At 44.0% G+C, this 18,726-nt stretch overlaps 1 protein-coding gene across 1 annotated transcript in view; it reads left to right on the top strand.

Moving 5' to 3' along the window:
* LOC120978625 (protein shisa-9-like) overlaps positions 1-18,726 on the top strand; it is a 1,109,246-nt gene that overhangs the window by 547,782 nt on the left and 542,738 nt on the right. The window contains exon 2 of the mRNA XM_040406879.1: positions 12,808-12,929. Coding sequence (XP_040262813.1) covers positions 12,808-12,929 — 122 coding nt within the window. The remainder of the gene's footprint in view (positions 1-12,807; positions 12,930-18,726) is intronic.

Here is an 18,726-nt window from a genome sequence, read left to right as displayed (position 1 = left end):
CCTGGGTGACGGGCCAAAATCTCTCAAAATCGTCTGTTCTATTGCTGGGTGACATGAACCCCCATTTGCCGTGAATGAACCCCTACTATGCCTGGGTGACAGGGGCCTAAATCTCTTAAAATACACTGTTCTATTGCTGGGTAACAAGAACCCACTTTTGCCGTGAATGAACCTCTGCTGTGCCTGGGTGACAGGGGCCTAAATCTCTCAAAATCCTCTGTTCTTTTGCTGGGTGACATGAAGCTAGTTTTGCCGTTAATGAACCCCTTCTGTGCCTGGGTGACAGGTGCCTAAATCTTTCACAATTCTCTGTTCTATTGCTAGGTGACATGAAGCTAGTTTTTCCGTGAATAAACCCCTGATGTGCCTGGGTGACAGGGGCCTAAATCTCAAAAAATCATCTGTACTATTGCTAGGTGACATGAACCCCCTTTTGCCGTGAATGAACCCCTGCTATGCCTGGGTGACATGGGCCTAAATCTCTCAAAATCCTCTGTTCTATTGTTGGGTGACATGAAGCTAGTTTTGCTGTGAATAAACCCCTGCTGTGCCTGAGTGATGGGGGCCAAAATCTCTCAAAATCATCTGTTCTATTGCTGGGTGACATGAACCCCCTTTTGCAGTGAATGAACCCCTACTATGCCTGGGTGACAGGGGCCTAAATCTCTCAAAATACTCTGTTCTATTGCTGGGTGACAAGAACCCACTTTTGCCGTGAATGAACCCCTGCTGTGCCTGGGTGACAGGGGCCTAAATCTCTCAAAATCCTCTGTTTTATTGCTGGGTGACATGAAGCTAGTTTTGCCGTGAATGAACCCCTGCTGTGCCTGGGTGACAGGGGCCTAAATCTCTCAAAATCCTCTGTTCTATTGCTGGGTGACATGAAGCTAGTTTTGCCGTGAATAAACCCCTTCTGTGCCTGGGTGACATGGACCTAAATCTCTCAAAATCCTCTGTTCTATTGCTGGGTGACATGAACCAATGCTCTGCATTGCTGACAGGGAACTAAATTTAGTGAAAACATCTGTTACTGATTGAAAGATGCGCGACTACAAGCGCACGATGCTGATGGCATTCCCACCTGACAGCGTGGGCACAGTGAAGCACAAGGCGAAGGCAGAGGAGGAGGAAGAGGTCGCCAACACAGCTGGGGCACCGCCAGCACCTGAGAAGGCAGGGTTAGCATGGCCAAAATGTGGAAAAGCTTTGTCAGCCTTGGAGGTGCTGAACTGCCCTGCAGCCAGTGTATAGTGTGAACGTGTGTTTAGCACGGCAGAGAGCATTATCACAGGCCACAGCCAATGTGGACAAGCTTACGTTTATTAAAATGAACCAGGCATGGATCCCACAGGACTTGTCCGTACTTTGTGCAGAATAGACATTTATACCAGCCTCAACCATCCATTCTTGTACTCAAGTGCACTTATTCTTTGTTTTATTTTGTTATATGTCCCAATATTTTGGGGGATACCCCAATTTAAAAATAAAAAATAACACAAATCAGTGTTGGCTTCCTATTCCTCCACCACCTCCTCAACCTCCTACTCCTAGATCCAGATTGTTATTTTTCATTTTTCTGTATTTTATGTTATTTTAAGTCATTTCCCTATCCACATTTGTTTGCAGAACAGTTGCTATGCTCTTAAGCACATGTTGATGCCTTTTGCAGCCCTCTAGCCCTTTCCAGGACTATTTTAGAGGCATTTTAGTGCCCAAAAGTTTGGGTCCCCATTGACTTCAATAGGGTTCGGGTTCAAGTTCGGGTCAAGTTCGGGTCGCGAACCCGAACTTTTTTATCAAGTTCGGCCGAACTCGTCGAACCCGAACATCCAGGTGTCCGCTCAACTCTAGCTACAATGGTGAAATTTCAGTCTGATAGTATTGCTTTTACCTTTGCAGTTTCTTTGAATTTACAGTATGTCGGATAGACAGGTGACAGGCCCTTCTAAGGTAACGGGCAGTGGCTAAAATATTTCTGGAGCAGGCAGAGGTAGCAGCAGAAGAAGGGGGTGGCAGCAGCAGCACTCGCAGCGACAGGCCTGAGCTCCCAGTGTCATATAGCAGTCATGTCTTGACCAGCAACCCAGCGATCCTTGAATTGTAGACTCTGTCTTCTAATTTGTCGCAAGTGACATCAGACACCCCCAGCCAAGAGTCGTGGGTTCCTCTGACACAACCCTTTGTTGGCATGGCCCGGGAACAAGCTCTGTGTCAGCTCTTTTTAGCGAGGACAAGATTCTAGAGGACAGTCAGCAGCTACTTCCCAACTAAGATCTGGAGGAGTGATCTGCTGCTTTCTCCGGTAGGCGGGCAAGTAGTGATGATGAGAGTCGCGCAGGAGCTGGTGTTGTGAGCGGTCAGGCACGTGGCCCTGAAACTGGTGAGGGTGACATCAGTGACGTGCAGACAGTAGTAGATGATGATGATGTGGCTGATCGCACGTGGGAGCTGGGTAAACAGGGGGCTTCATCATCATCATCAGGAGAAGAGCATGGCAACTTGTGCATGAGGCAGCGGCCGATCCAGCAGGATGGTAGCATGGCTGCCAAACGTGCCCTGGGTCGACCACCTGCTATGCAGGATCCTACCTGTCCGGAAAGAAGTAGTGGTGCACGGGTTCACGGAGGCAGCAGTAGCAGACAGTCAGCAGGGAGTGGCTAAGAAAAAATGCCATACTCGGCGGTGTGGCAATTTTTCATAAAGCAGCCGGAGGATGTCAGCATGGCCATTTGCAGAATCTGTGGGCATAAGGTGAAGCATGGCCAGGGTGCCAATGTTTGCACCATGGCCATTGTCAATACATAAAGTGGCCTGGGAAAATCGTGGTAAAGTGGCCTGGGAAAACCCTGTTCCAAATTATTATGCAAATTATATTTTTCTCATTTACTTAAATAATGGAGGTAAATAACAGTCAGCATAATTCTCATGTTATCAACTTTGAGTACAATTCAAACTTTATTGAACAAACCTCCTAATGATAACAGTATTTTTTTAAAACATAAAAAACTTTCAATGCACTATTCCAAATTATTACGCACAGTAAGTTTCAAAACACTTTATAGATTGTAAAGAACTAAAAATTGTCATTTGTTGTGTTTGCAGCGTATTTACTGAAATCAAAAGCTATTTCAATCAAACTTAACAACATTTTTACTTTTTAAACATTTTAACAGGTCACGTTACATTTGACCCCTTATTTGATAGCAGCTTCACAAGTCTTGCATCCATTGAACTTGCGAGGTTTTAGACAGTTTCTGCTTGAATTTGTTTGCAAGATGTCAGAATAGCCTCCCAGAGCTGCTGTTTGGATGTAAACTGCCTCCCACCGTCATAGATCTTTTGCTTGAGGATGCTCCAAAGGTTCTCAATAGGACTGAGGTCAGGGGAGGATGGAGGCCACACCATGACTTTCTCTCCTTTTATCCTCATAGAAGCCATTGATGCAGAGGTATTATTTGCAGCATGAGATGGTGCATTGTCATGCATGAAGATGATTTTATTACGGAAAGCATAGTTCTTCCTTCTTTACCAGGGAATGAAGTGGTCAGTCAGAAACTCCCCATACATTGCAGAGGTCATCTTTACACCTTCGGGGACCCTAAAGGGGCTGACCAGCTCTTTTCCCATGATTTCGGCCCAAAACATGACTCCACCACCGCCTTGCTGACGTCGCAGCCTTGTTGTAACAGGGTGGCCGTTCACCAACCATCCACTACTCCATCCATCTGGACCATCCAGGGTTGCACGGCACTCATCAGTGAACAGGACTGTTTGAAAATTAGTCTTCATTTATTTTTCTGCCAAATGCAGCCGTTTCTGCTTGTGAGCATTGGTTAGTGGTGGCCGAATAGAAGGTTTATGTACAGTTGCAAGGCTCTGCAGGACTCTACACCTAGATGTCCGTGGGACTCCATCGCACCAGCAGCTTCAAATATCTGTTTGCTGCTATGTAATGGTATTTTAGCAGCTGCGCTCTTGATCCGATGCATGGATCTGGCAGAAATCTTCCTCAATGTGCCTTTATCTGCACAAATCCGTCTGTGCTCTGAATCAGCCACAAATCTCTTAATAGTGCAATGATCACGCCTAAGTTTTTGTGAAATATCTAATGTTTTCATACCTCATCCAAGACATTGAACTATTTCCCTCTTTTCGGCAGCAGAGAGATCCTTTTTCTTCCCCATATTGCTTGACAATGGTGCTCTGCTTAATAATGTGGAACACCCTCCTTTAGTAGTTTTTCCTTAAATTGGGCTCACCTGCCAATCTAATTATCACAGGTGTCCGAGATTGTTTTCACTGATCAAAAGAGCCCTGAGACACAATGCCATCCATGAGTTAAACTGAAAAACTAAATATTTAATCTTTGTGACACTTAAATAGAATAATAGCATAATAATTTGGAACAGGGTGTAATGTAGTGGTACAGCCTGAGGCAGCAACCATTGCATCGCCCAGTGGCCCGCACCCCGTTTCCGAAAGTCAAGGCTCCACCACCTCAGCAGAAGGGAGCAGTGTTTTCTTCCCATCATCTACTGATCCTGATGCTCCTGCTCCTCCTCCTCCTACTCCCCATCAGACATTTTGTCAGCAATCGATCCCAGAGGCGATTGCAAATAGACAACAATGCAGAAGCTGAACATGCTCCTGGCCAAGTTGCTGGTACCACAGTCCCTCCCTTTTCAAGTGGTGGACTCTTCTTCACCTTTCAGAGAACTGATGGCTTGTGCCGAGCCAAGGTGGAGAGTCCCAAGCCGTCATTACTTCTCCAAAAAGGCAGTACTAGCCCTGCACACACATGTAGAACAGAAGGTGGGCCACTCCTTGAGTCTGTCAGTATCTGCTAAAGTTAACGGCAGCGCTGACATGTGCAGCTGTAACTACAGTCAAGGACAATATATGTCCTTTACGGCCCACTGGGTAAATGTGGTTCCTGCCCAGCCACAACAGCAACTTGGCCAGGTGACAGCACTGTCGCCTCCACGTTCTCAAGCTGTGGGTCCTGTGCCAATGTCCTCTGCTGCCTCCTCAGCCTCCACTGCAGGCACATTTCTGAGTGCTCCTCCAGCATACCACATGTGCAGGGTACATCGGTGTCACGCTGTTCTGCACCTAGTTTGCCTGGGCAAACGGAGTCACACAGGGGAGAAACTGCTCTGCGTCCTTCATCAAGAAATCGAATCATGGCTGTCTCCTCGCCAATTTAAGATCGGAACCATGGTCACCGACAATGGGAAGAACATTGTGTTGGCACTGCGTCAAGGAGGACTGAGCTATGTGCCCTGCATGGCGTACTTGGTTAATCTGGTTGTAAAGCTGTTCCTGAAGTCTTACACCCATCTGCAAGACATCCTGAAAATGGCCAGGAAACTGCATGCACTTCAGCCACTCTTAAACTTCAAAGCACACCTTTCTTGAGCTGCAATGGCAGAATGGCATTCCCCAACATCGCCTCAAATGCAACGTTTCCACCCATTCGAACACTCCACATGGCGAACCGACAGAGGAAAGCTGAGGAAGAGGAAAGCCATAAATTATTTCTTGATGATGCAGGTGGACAGGAGCATTCCCCTGTGTAACTTTGACGTTATCCAGTGGCAGCTCATGCGTGACACCTGCCATTTGCTCAGGCCCTTTGAGGAGGCCATTTTATTTGTCAGTCGCCAAGACTACGGGATCAACGTCATTCCACTGCTTCATGTCCTGGAACAGATGCTGCTAAATCTGTCTGGCCAGGGGACAGGAGATGTGGCGCCTACATCTCATGGCCATCTGGGCGCTGTGGGAACTGAATTGGATGAGGAGGACATTCACGCACAAGCAATATATATAGAAATGGGTGTTTTTTCAGCAGAAGTGACTGGAGAGGAGGAGCAGGAGGAGGTAGATGGTGATGAGAAAGACCAGGCAGATGACCCAGAGACACAGTGGCAGTATGCAGTGGAGGCAGGGAGCCCCTCCGAGTCCCTTGCACTAATTGCATGATGCATGCTTGGTTTCTTGCGTAGTGACAGCCAAAATGTCACAATTCATCAGAGGGATGACTACTGGCTCTCCACCATGTTAGACCCTCGCTAACATTCCAAAGTGGGGGCCTTTTATACACACACTGAGAGGGAAGATAAACGGAACTACTATCAAGACATCCTATGTAGACAGTTGGCCGCTGCCTATGTGCGCCATCCTCACAAAGGTCTGACCAGTGGGGCCCTCTGCACTCACGTTCCACTGCCATGGCTGCTGGAAGGGGGGGCAGGAGCAGTACCAGCTCCATCAGCAGCAACTTAAGTCTAAAATCTCTCTGGAGCACTTTTCTTCACCCGCCTAGTGAAGTACCCACCAGCAGCAAGACATGGAGCAGAACCTGAACCAGCAGGTGGCGGCATACTTGGACTGCACTCTGCCATCCCACATGGAAGATCCCCTGGACTACTGGAAGCCAAACTTGATTTGTGTCCACAACTGGCTTGCACTGGACAAGCTTTCCTGCCAGTAGTGTGACATCAGAGTGAGTGTTTAGTGCGTCTGGGGGCATAGTTACCCCAATGAGATCTCGCCTTTCCACGCAATATGTGGAGAGACTGACCTTTGCGACAATGAATCAGGTGTGGATCAGCCTGGATTTCTACACGTCAGTGCCAGATGCATCAGACTAGATCATTCGGGGTGCCACACCCAAACTTTGTGAAAAGAGACGCATATCTTCTGGCCACCTGCTTCAGCCACTATTTGGATGTTGATACCCGCCTGATTCCAAATATCTGCTGCCATGTACTCCTACTGCCACCCACCATCTTTTGCTGTTACTGCCACTGCTTTTGCCCCCCACCTCACCACTCTGTGACTGTGCCACTGTGTTGCCACCTCACAACTCTGTCACTGGGCCACTGTGTTGACTCCTCATGCTGTTGCCACCATCACCACTCTGTGACTGGGCCACTGTGTTGACTCCTAATGCTGTTGCCACCTCACCTCTCTTTGACTGGGCCACTGTGTTGACTCCTCATGCTATTGCCACCTCACCGCTCTGTGACTGGGAGACTGTGTACTCCTTATGCTGTTGCCACCTTGCCACACTGTCACTGCGCCACTGTGTTGACTCCCCATGCTGTTGCCACCTCATAAACTCTGTCACTGGGCCGCTATTGTCCTTGTTTTGCCTTGTTGAGATCACCATTTATTTTACCTTTTTTATGATCTGTCAGAAGGACGGAAAAATGAGAAACACAACGGATCCTGGCTTTGGAGCAGCCGTCAGACCTGTATCACATGGTCCCTATTTTGCATCAGGATTGGATCATAATTAGGAAGCCAACAGTAGGAGTGGGTACAAAATACACACATGCAAATATTCAATTCACGTGTCATCTCTGTTTTGGATGCACTCCTGTTTGTTTTTGGCCCTAGCAATACTAATGGATTACTGAGCAAACTCTGACCTTGTGAAGGGGGATGCTCAAAAGGCAGGATCCGTTTATTTGGGGTTGTTCTTATGAGGGATGAGAAGAAGGGCAAAAAGAAACAGTGACGTCAACACAAACGTACTCCTGACACTGTCTCCACTCTGTCAGGGGGACTCTGTCTCAGCGTGTAACAGAACAGGTTCTGTAGAAATCTATGTGGACTCAGACGGTGTAATAGTAACATAGTAACATAGTAACATAGTACATAAGGCCGAAAAAAGACATTTGTCCATCCAGTTCGGCCTGTCATCCTGCAAGTTGATCCAGAGGAAGGCAAAAAAAACCCTGTGAGGTAGAAGCCAATTTTCCTCACTTTAGGGGAATAAAAAATTCCTTCCCGACTCCAATCAGGCAATCAGACTAACTCCCTGGATCAACGACCCCTCTCTAGTAGCTATAGCCTGTAATATTATTACACTCCAGAAATACATCCAGGCCCCTCTTGAATTCCTTTATTGTACTCACCATCACCACCTCCTCAGGCAGAGAGTTCCATAGTCTCACTGCTCTTACCGTAAAGAACCCTTTTCTATGTTTGTGTACAAACCTTCTTTCCTCCAAACGCAGAGGATGTCCCCTCGTCACAGTCACAGTCCTGGGGATAAATAGATGATGGGATAGATCTCTGTACTGCCCCCTGATATATTTATACATAGTAATTAGATCTCCCCTCAGTCGTCTTTTTTCTAACGTGAATAACCCTAATTTTGATAATCTTTCAGGGTACTGTAGTTGCCCCATTCCAGTTATTACTTTAGTTGCCCTCCTCTGGACCCTCTCCAGCTCTGCTATGTCCGCCTTGTTCACAGGAGCCCAGAACTGTACACAGTACTCCATGTGTGGTCTGACCAGTGATTTGTAAAGTAGTAGGAATATGTTCTCATCACGGGCATCTATGCCCCTTTTGATGCAACCCATTATCTTATTGGCCTTGGCAGCAGCTGCCTGACACTGTTTTTTGCAGCTTAGTTTGCTGTTTATTAAAATTCCTAGATCCTTTTCCATGTCAGTGTTACCGAGTGTTTTACCATTTAGTATGTATGGGTGACTTGCATTATTCCTTCCCATGTGCATAACTTTACATTTGTCAGTGTTAAACCTCATCTGCCACTTATCTGCCCAAGCCTCCAATCTATCCAGATCCCTCTGTAGTAGTATACTGTCCTCTTCAGTGTTAATTACTTTACACAGTTTAGTGTCATCTGCGAAAATTGATATTTTACTATGCAAGCCTTCTACAAGATCATTAATAAATATATTGAAGAGAATAGGGCCCAATACTGACCCCTGAGGTACTCCACTAGTGACAGTGACCCAATCTGAGTATGTACCGTTAATAACCACCCTCTGTTTTCTATCATTGAGCCAGTTACTTACCCACTTACAGACGTTTTCTCCGAGTCCGAGCATTCTCATTTTATATACTAACCTTTTATGAGGTACAGTGTCAAATGCTTTGGAGAAGTCCAGATACACGACATCCATTGATTCGCCGCTGTCAAGTCTAGAACTTACCTTCTCATAGAAACTGATTAAATTAGTTTGACATGACCGATCCCTCACGAAGCCATGCTGATATGGCGTTATTTGCTTATTTCCGTTAAGATGCTCTAACATAGCATCTCTCAGAAAACCTTCAAACAGTTTACCCACAACAGATGTTAAACTTACCGGCCTATAGTTTCCAGGCTCTGTTTTTGGACCCTTTTTGAATATTGGCACCACATTTGCCATGCGCCAATCCTGTGGGACATTCCCTGTCAGTAAAGAGTCCGCAAATATCAGAAATAAGGGTCTGGCTATGACATTACTTAATTCCCTTAGGATACGGGGGTGTATGCCATCCGGTCCTGGCGATTTGTCTATTTTGATCTTTTTAAGTCGCTGTTGTACTTCTTCCTGGGTTGTCTGAATTTATTTCAACATTCAGCATTTCATCTGACAGTTTATTTTCCTCAGTGAATACATTTGAGAAAAAAATATTTAACAGCTTTGCTTTCTCCTCGTCGCTCTCTGCGACTCCCCCCTCATTACTCTTTAAAGGGCCGACACCTTCAGATTTATACTTTTTAACATTTATATAATTGAAGAACATTTTAGGGTTAGTTTTACTCTCTTTGGCAATTAATCTCTCGGTCTCTAGTTTGGCCACTTTTATTTGTTTTTTACATGTTCTGTTTTTTTCCTTATAGTTTTTCAGTGCTTCCGTGCTACCCTCCTGTTTTAGTGTTTTATATGCTTTCTTTTTGTCATTTATTGCTTTCTTTACAGTTCTGTTTATCCACATTGGTTTCTTTTTGTTCCTTAACCTTTTATTCCCATATGGTATGTACCTCTCACAATGAGATTTTAGGATGTTTTTAAAGATATCCCATTTTTTGGCTGTATTTTTATTTTTGAGGACTTTGTCCCAGTTAGTTAGGCCTATGGCCTCTCTTAGTTGGCTAAATTTAGCTTTTTTGAAGTTTGGTATATTTGTTCCTCCCTGTAGAAACGCTCTTTTGAATGATAATTGGAAGGTTATTACTTTATGGTCACTATTTCCCAGGTGTCCCCCAACCTGCACGTCTGTTGTTCTGTCAGGTCTATTGGTCAATATTAAGTCCAGTATGGCCGTCCCTCTAGTCGGGTCCTGAACCAGTTAGGAGAGATAATTGTCTTTGGTTATTGCCAAGAATCTGTTTCCTTTATGAGATATACAAGTTTCAGTTTCCCAGTCTATATCTGGGTAGTTGAAGTCCCCCATAATAACCACCTCATTATGATTTGCCGCCTTGTCTATCTCGTTTAGTAGTAGATTTTCTGTGGACTCTGGTATATTAGGTGGTTTATAGTAGACTCCTATTAGTAATTTATTGTTGTTTTTAGCTCCATGTATCTCTACCCACAGTGACTCCACATGTTCATGTCCCTCACTTTTATCTTCACGGAGTGTGGGCTTTAGACAAGACTTTACATAAAGGCAGACCCCTCCACCTCTCCGGTTTTGACGATCCTTTCTAAACAGACTGTAACCTTGTACATTAACTGCCCAGTCATAGCTATCATCCAGCCATGTCTCAGTTATTCCCACTATGTCATAGTCCTCCTCACACATCACTAATTCCAGTTCACCAGTTTTATTAGTCAGGCTTCTGGCATTAGTATACATACATTTGAGAGGTTTATGTATATTTTTTACCCTACACCTTTCCTTCTGAACTGTTCTAGTCCCTCCTTCCATTCCTCCCCCAGTCCCACTACCTTGCCCCCGGTCTCTATCTGCACTATCTTCCCCTTCTATAGTGTAATTACCCTCCCCCCCAGTCCCTAGTTTAAACACTCCTCCAACCTTCTAGCCATCTTCTTCCCCAACACAGCTGCCCCTTCCCCATTGAGGTGCAGCCCGTCCCTACGATAGAGCCTGTAGCCGACAGAGAAGTCGGCCCAGTTCTCCAGGAACCCAAACCCCTCCATCCTACACCAGTTCTTCAGCCACTTATTAATTTCCCTAATCTCCCGCTGCCTTTCTTGTGTGGCCCGTGGTACAGGTAGTATTTCGGAAAATACTACCTTTGAGGTCCTTGCCCTAAGCTTTTGACCTAAATCCCTGAAATCATTTTTAAGGACTCTCCACCTACCCCTAACTTTGTCATTGGTTCTGATATGGACCATGACCACTGGATCTTCTCCAGCCCCTCCCAGTAATCTGTCAACCCGATCCGCGATATGTCGAACTCTAGCACCAGGAAGACAGCACACTGTTCAGCGATCACGGTCTTTGTGACAGATTTCCCTATCTGTTCCCCTAATAATTGAGTCTCCCACTACCAGCACCTGTCTGGCCTGCCCTGCTCTCCTGGTCCCCTGCTTACCGGAGCTGACATTCCCCTGACTGGCAGAGGAAGTCTCCGGCTGCGGCAGTGCTGTCCCTGGACTGATATCCCCCTCATCTGCCAAACGTGCAAACTTGTTGGGGTGTGTCAGATCAGGGCTAGCCTCCCTGGAACTCTTCCCTCTACCCCGCTTTCTAACTGTTACCCAGCTAGCTACCTCACTTTCCTCAGTCTCCTCTCTGTCACCCTCCCCCTCATCTACCCCAAAGAGTGCTTGCTCGGTGAGAAGCAAACTTTTTTGCAAATTGTCAATGCCTCTCAGTGTTGCAACTTGCCCATTTAGAGACTCGATTAGCGATTCCAAACGGGTAATTTGCTCACATCTTGAACAAAGATATACACCCTCGAACGGCTGTTCCAGGACTGCATACATCATGCAAGATGTGCACTGGACTGCGTTGTCAATTGTGCAACACATACTAAATGGGGATTACACCACAAAAGCAAGAAATACAATACAATGTAGTAATAAGATACAGGCTAATTGCAGTCCCCCACTGAAGTCCCTGAATCTAAAGTCACTTAATCTTAAATCACACACTTACGCAACCACACTTAATCAACCACGCGTCGCGGTCAAACTCGCGTTATATATCTCCTTATATAACTATAAATGCAGCTCACTGCACCAGCCTGGTTTGTTTCCCCTCTGGAATCAAAAAGGCTGTGCTGCTCTCACTGCTGAGTTTTTATAGTCTCCTAATTAGACAGTCACACCCTAATTAAACAGCCACACCCTAATTGCTCACCTGTGCAACCCCTGGAGAAGGGAAAAAAAAAAGTGTTATCACAGCACAAAATACAGTCAAACACAGCCACTCATCAATGTCCACAAATAATTTAGCTCTCAGATACTCCCTCACTTAACCTTAAGTCACACACTTACGCAACCACACTTAATCAACCACGCGTCGCGGTCAAACTCGCGTTATATATCTCCTTATATAACTATAAATGCAGCTCACTGCACCAGCCTGGTTTGTTTCCCCTCTGGAATCAAAATTGGAGTGCACCCTTTACTCTACAGTACAATCTTGGGCCACTGCACGGTTCTGTATACCTGAAGCTAACATTGACCTGTAAGGCTGAGTTCACACTTGAGTTATTTGGTCAGTTTTGGCCCCATAACTGACCAAATGAATGAAGTATGAAGTGATTCTAAGAGTGACGCCTGTTATCTGCATGTCATACTGACTCACAGTACTGTTTCACTAGCTCAGAGGACTCCCTATGCATGTTTATGCAATGCACAGTGTTTTACACTATTATGCAGGCTCTCAGTAGCCAAGAAATATCAGTTTTTTTATTTGATTCATCATGAATAAATTCGTATCGAATATAATCTTTTTGGTAAATTCGGAAAACCGTCCGAATTGAATTTTTTAGAAATTCGCTCATCTCTAATTCAGATGTACATTTTAAAAGTATTTTTGGAGTAGTACTTATTTCTTTGCATTTTCTGCTTTCAGGACTCTGACAGACCTACTGAAACAGCCAGCCCCGATTGACCTCTTAAATGATGGGCACAGAGGCAGCATACAGGTTCAAATAACAGAGGTTATACCAAGAATATCTCCACGAAACAGCATAGGTAAGATGTACAACTGCTCAAAAAATAAGGGGAACACTTAAACAACACAATGTAACTCTGAGTTCATCACACTTCTGTGTAATCAACCTGTCCAGTTATGAAGCAACACTGATTGTGAATCAATTTCTCCTGCTGTTGTGCAAATTGAACAGAAAACAGGTAGAAATGATATGCAATCAGTAAGACAATCCCTATATAGGAGTGATTCTGCAGGTGGTGACCACAGACCATTTCTCTGTTCTCATCCTTTTTGGCTGTTGTTTTGGTCAGTTTTGCATTTTGTCATTGCTCTCACCCCTAGAGGTAGCATGAGACGGTGTCTACAACCCACAGAAGTTACTCAGGTAGCCCAGCTTATCCAGGATGGCATATCAATGTAAGCTGTGGCAAGAAAGTTAGCTGTGTCTGTCAGCACAGTATCCAGAGCATGGAGAAGATACCTGGAGACAGGCCAGTACACCAGGAGATGTGGAGGGGGACATAGGAGGGCAGCAACCCAGCAGCAGGACTGCTACCTCCTCCTTTGTGCAAGGAGGAACAGAAGGAGGAACAGAAGAAGCAGTGCCAAAGCCCTGCAAAATGACCTCCAGCAGGCCACTAATATCCATGTGTCGGCTCAAACTGTCAGTAAAGATGAAGAAGGTCACGGCACTCCAAAAGCTTGTTCAATGTTCTTTAATACACCAAAAATTCAGCAGCAACGTTTCGACAATAATCTTTATCAAGCTACATACGTATGTAGCTTGATAAAGACTATTGTCAAAACGTTGCTGCTGAATTTTTGGTGTATTAAAGAACATTGAACAAGCTTTTGGAGTGCCGTGACCTTCTTCATCTTTACTGGTATTTTGGGGGTCTCTGAGGCCGAGACCTGACGCCACGAGCACCGCCGCAAAGTCTCTTGAGTGTATCCAAGTAAGTGGTGCTGTCCTACCATCCATTTTTTGTTTGGCTCAAACTGTCAGAAACAGACTCCATAAGGGTGGTATGAGGGCTCGACGTCCACAAGTTAGTGTTGTCCTTACAGCCCAACATTGTGCAAAGTGATTGGCATTTGCCAGAGAACACCAAGATTGGCATTCGACATTGGCGCCCCGTGCTCTTCACGGATGAGAGCAAGCAGGTTCACAATGAGCACATGTGACAGACTTGATAGAGTCTGGAAACGCCGTGAGGAACGTATTGCTGCCTGCAGCATCCTCCAGCATTACCGGTTTGGCAGTGGGTCAGTAATGGTGTGGGAGGCATTTCTTTGGAGAGCCGCACAGCCCTCTATGTGCTAGCCAGAGGTATCCTGACTGCCATTAGGCACCAGGATGAGATCCTCAGACCCATTGTGAGACCATATGCAGGTGCAGTGGGCCTTGGGTTTCTTCTGATGCATGACAATGCTATGGTGGGCCTCATGTGGCTGATGTGTGTCAGCAGTTCCTGCATGATGAAGGCATTGATTCTATGGACTGGCCTGCCCATTCTCCAGACCTGAATCCAATCGAGCACATCTGGGACATCATGTCTCGTTCCATCCACCAATGCCATGTTGCACCACAGACTTTCCAGGAGTTGACTGATGTTTTAATCGTGGTCTGGGAAGAGATCCCTCAGGAAAACATCCGCCGCCTCATCAGAAGCATGCCCAGGTGTTGTAGGGAGGTCATACAGGCACATGGAGGCAACACACTCTACTGAGCCTCATTTCCTTGTCTTCAGGCATTTCCACTGAAGTTGGATCAGCCTGAAATGTGATTTTCCACTTTGATTTTGAATATCATTCCAAATCTAGACCTCCATAGTATATTAATTTTGATTTATATTGATCATTGCTATGTCTTATTGTTCTCAACAATTGGATTTAATGAATATTTAATTGATTGAGATGTAGGATGTGGCATTTTGGTGTTCCCTTTATTTTTTTGAGCAGTGTATAACCTGGACCAATGTTTCTGTTAATATAGTAAACCTTACTTTACATTATGTGTTAGATTGTACTTGTTAATTCCTTTTAAAAATATATCACTATTTTTGAAACTTTCTTCTTGCAAACTTTATTTGGCTGTATAAAATTTTGACATGACATTTCATAAAAATTCTGCTGCCAAACGAATTTGAAGTTTGGCAATTTGCTTTGAACGAATGGCTCAAAGTGCCTGCAATTTTACTGAGAAAATTGGAGGCTAACAGGGCAGGGAGGATGAAGAAGGAGGTTCGTATGACCCTGGGAGGGATGGGTCTTGCCCTTATTGGCTCACAGGCTGATAGCCTGTGAGCTACTCAAGGGAAAATAATTTGGCAGGTCCTGGGGTCTCTGGGCTAGCTTAGAAGCACACACGCCATTCTGAGCTTATTCTGCCTTGTGAGAGCATGTGTGTTGGATGTGACTGCAAGACATCTTAGGGTGTTGTAGGAATAGTTTAGGGATATATTTAGTTATATAAAAAAGTAAGGGTCAGTTATGTGTGTGTTTCATACAGAGGGCAGCTTCTGTCAAGTAGAAAGCTTTATGGAATGCACTGCAATCATCTAAATCCTGCAGTGCCTGCAGAATTTTTATTTCAGCAGCCAGCCTTTTGGAAAAAACAACAAAACTCAAGCATCTACAGTTTGTGTTTATAGCGGTCAGCAATGCAAGGGTAACATCCCAATGTGCATGCCGTTTGCAAATACAGATACGTTCTGCACTGCAAAAAAATAGAAAATATTCTATTTTTTATGGTGTGGAGGCACGGATCGAAATTCCATGGAAGTGCTTCACAGTACTTTTGTGGGCTTCTGATCCATGCCTCCACTCCGCACCGCTCCCTATCTTGCTGATTGTGGACTCATTCAAATCTATGGGTTCACATCCACAATAGTAAATGATGTCTAAGTGACACTGACATACATAGCTATAGGTAAACGCACATTTGACGGCGTTAACATCCAGCATGTTTAAAAACACACCCTACCGACACATGTCTCATGCTTTTTCATATTCCAAAGCTACCTAAATTGTCCCTTATCAGGCCCAGATGATGTTTAAACACACATGGTGTTATGGGCAAAAAAAAAAGAAAAGTGGCTTGAGAGGGACCAAGCATCTAAAAATTTATGCCTTGACAGGGTTGGAATGCCTACCTGAACGACACGCAAAAGTGTTGATCGTCAGAAGAAAAAGTGGCTCATGAACAAGCCTAAAAATTTTTTCCCTGTTAATTGGGAGTAGCAGCAGTGCAATGTGAATGTGGAAAGGGTAGGGTATCGATACAGTGGCATATGGCCGCAATAGTGGCAGCAGCAGGAGCAGTATAGAATGTAACATATAAGGGCTTGTTCACATCAGCGTTTAGTCCTCCGTTCAGCTTTCCGTTATGACTTGCGTCCGTTTCAAAATTGAAACGGATTCATTCATAACGGAACGTAACAGACATATTTTGCTATGTTTTTAAACGGATACCATCTAACGGATACGTTAATAAACGGATTAAAAATGTCAGTTAAATGTCCGTTTAATCCGTTTAGTTACTCAGGTAACGGATCCGTTTTCCCTTTTTTTCATTTTTTTTCAGTTGTCCCTCCCCTATCTGCATGCTATATAAAAATGGTGCTATATTATGACATCCAATTGCTGGAAGAGGAACAATGCTGCCCGCTCATGTCCTTTTTTCTGTGGACTATATAATATGGAGACTTCGAAAGATGCGAATGTCATCCATGAAAAGGAGACGGCGATATGGGGTGCATCCCATTACATCATGCCGAATGACACGAGGTGTTTATTCGACCCTTTATCAAGAACTCAGAAAACACCCTGTCAAATTTGCAGAATATCTCCGTGTAAGTGTCGCAAGCTTTGATGACCTTTCCCAACGTTTACATCGCCGATTGAGACGGAAGGATACGAAATTTTGTCGAAGTGTAACTCCAGAAGAACGACTCATGGTCACTCTGCGGTATGTATGGTACAGCTTTCCATTATTGCTTCTACTGTGTTTCAGAGCCTTTTTGTTTTGATTATTATTGTGAGTATGTGATTAATCTCAAGAGACAACTTTTTATATATAGTAGTTACTTAAAATATGTAAATTCATCCAAATTTTATACCATTTTCCGTTCAACCGCTAGGTAATGTTGATCTGTTTGCTGTGAAGGATCTTGAATTAATGCTTGTGGGACAATCCGAAAAGTTGTTTTGCTGCAGTTTTTTTCTTGCGAATAGTATTTGTGTAACAATTATGTTAAATTTTATTTATTTTTTTGGTAGGTTTCTGGCTAGTGGTGAAAGTTTTTCCAGTCTTCATTTTCAATTTCGACTAGGAAAATCTACAATATCTTACATTGTTAAAGATACCTGCCGGGCAATTTGGAATCTTCTGTGTGAAGAATTTCTTCCCCATCCTACTTGCCAACAGTGGATCAGCATAGCCGACAAGTTTTATGAGGTGACACAGTTTCCCAATTGTATTGGTGCAGTGGATGGGAAGCATGTGAGGGTCTTGAAGCCCCCACATAGTGGATCCTCATTTTTTAACTATAAAAAGTATTTTTCTGTGATCCTAATGGCAATTGTTGATGCAAATTACAAATTTGTGGCTGTTGATATTGGAGCTTTTGGACGAACAAATAACTCACGTGTTTTTAAAAATTCTAATATGGGAAGAAGGCTGTACTCCAGAAACTTTGGTATACCAGAGCCCAGGCCTTTACTAGGTACTACAAACCCTGCTCTTCCATTTGTTCTAGTCGGAGATGAAGCTTTCCAAATGTGTGGAAATTTACTGAAGCCATATGCCAGCCGTGGTCTAGACTATCGCAAAAGAGTGCTCAATTACAGACTGACTCGCGCAAGAAGAATGGTCGAGTGTGCTTTTGGCATATTGACTGCAAAATGGCAAATATTTACTCGTACAATACAATTGAAAACAGATACTGTGGATGATGTCATAAAAGCATGTGTTGTGTTGCACAATTATGTACTGACCAAAGAGCCTTTGCCTACGGAGCCACTGTCATTAAATCCACCAGGAGATCACATAGAAACTGGCCCAAGATCAACAGTTGCTGTGAGTCGCATGCGCGATCAATTTGCAGAATATTTCATTTCTTCAGCTGGATCTGTGCTTTGGCAGGATGAACATATTTGAACTTATATATTCCTGCGATGTTCTTCCAAAAAAAAAAATATTCTCTATTGTTTGTTACTGTTTGTTTATTAAATATGTACAGTTGAAAGTTGTAATTTGTTATGTACATAATAGTTTATTTTATTGTTTATTCTTAATATATTGTTGTTTATTGTTGAGTTAACCATGATGCATCTGTGTACCTACATTTATTGCCTTTTAATTCAGCAAAAGGTAAGCTATGCCTCTCCAACCATCTCCATATCCCTTGTTTGTCGTTTTGAGTCTTGACTGTATTAAAACCACTGACAAAGTATATTTGAAATAATAAAAGTATTTATTTAGATAAATACTTTTTTTTAAATATATTTTTATCTTTTAATAATCATTTGCATAAGTTTACAAATAAACTTCCATAAAAGCACGTAGCTCTAACAATGGAAGTAGAATTCACATTAGAAAAGGATAAGATAAGCTCTACCGTACATGTAGGAATAACAAAATGTCCATTGTGAAAAGGTTGTTCTATCTGTGACTGTGATCCTCCTTTTTACCTGATGCAAGTGTGCACCATTTTCACGATTGCACATGCTATGAGATAGCATCATCATACCAAGTTCAGAATCATCACACTACAGTATGCACTGCGAGACATGTCTTCCTTGAGCGGGCCAGAAGTTATATGGTGACATGGAACA

Source organism: Bufo bufo, chromosome 9 (genome assembly GCF_905171765.1).
Source record: "Bufo bufo chromosome 9, aBufBuf1.1, whole genome shotgun sequence".
In the NCBI taxonomy this organism is placed as follows: Eukaryota; Metazoa; Chordata; class Amphibia; order Anura; family Bufonidae; genus Bufo; species Bufo bufo.
This window is presented reverse-complemented; position numbering and strand designations above follow the sequence as displayed.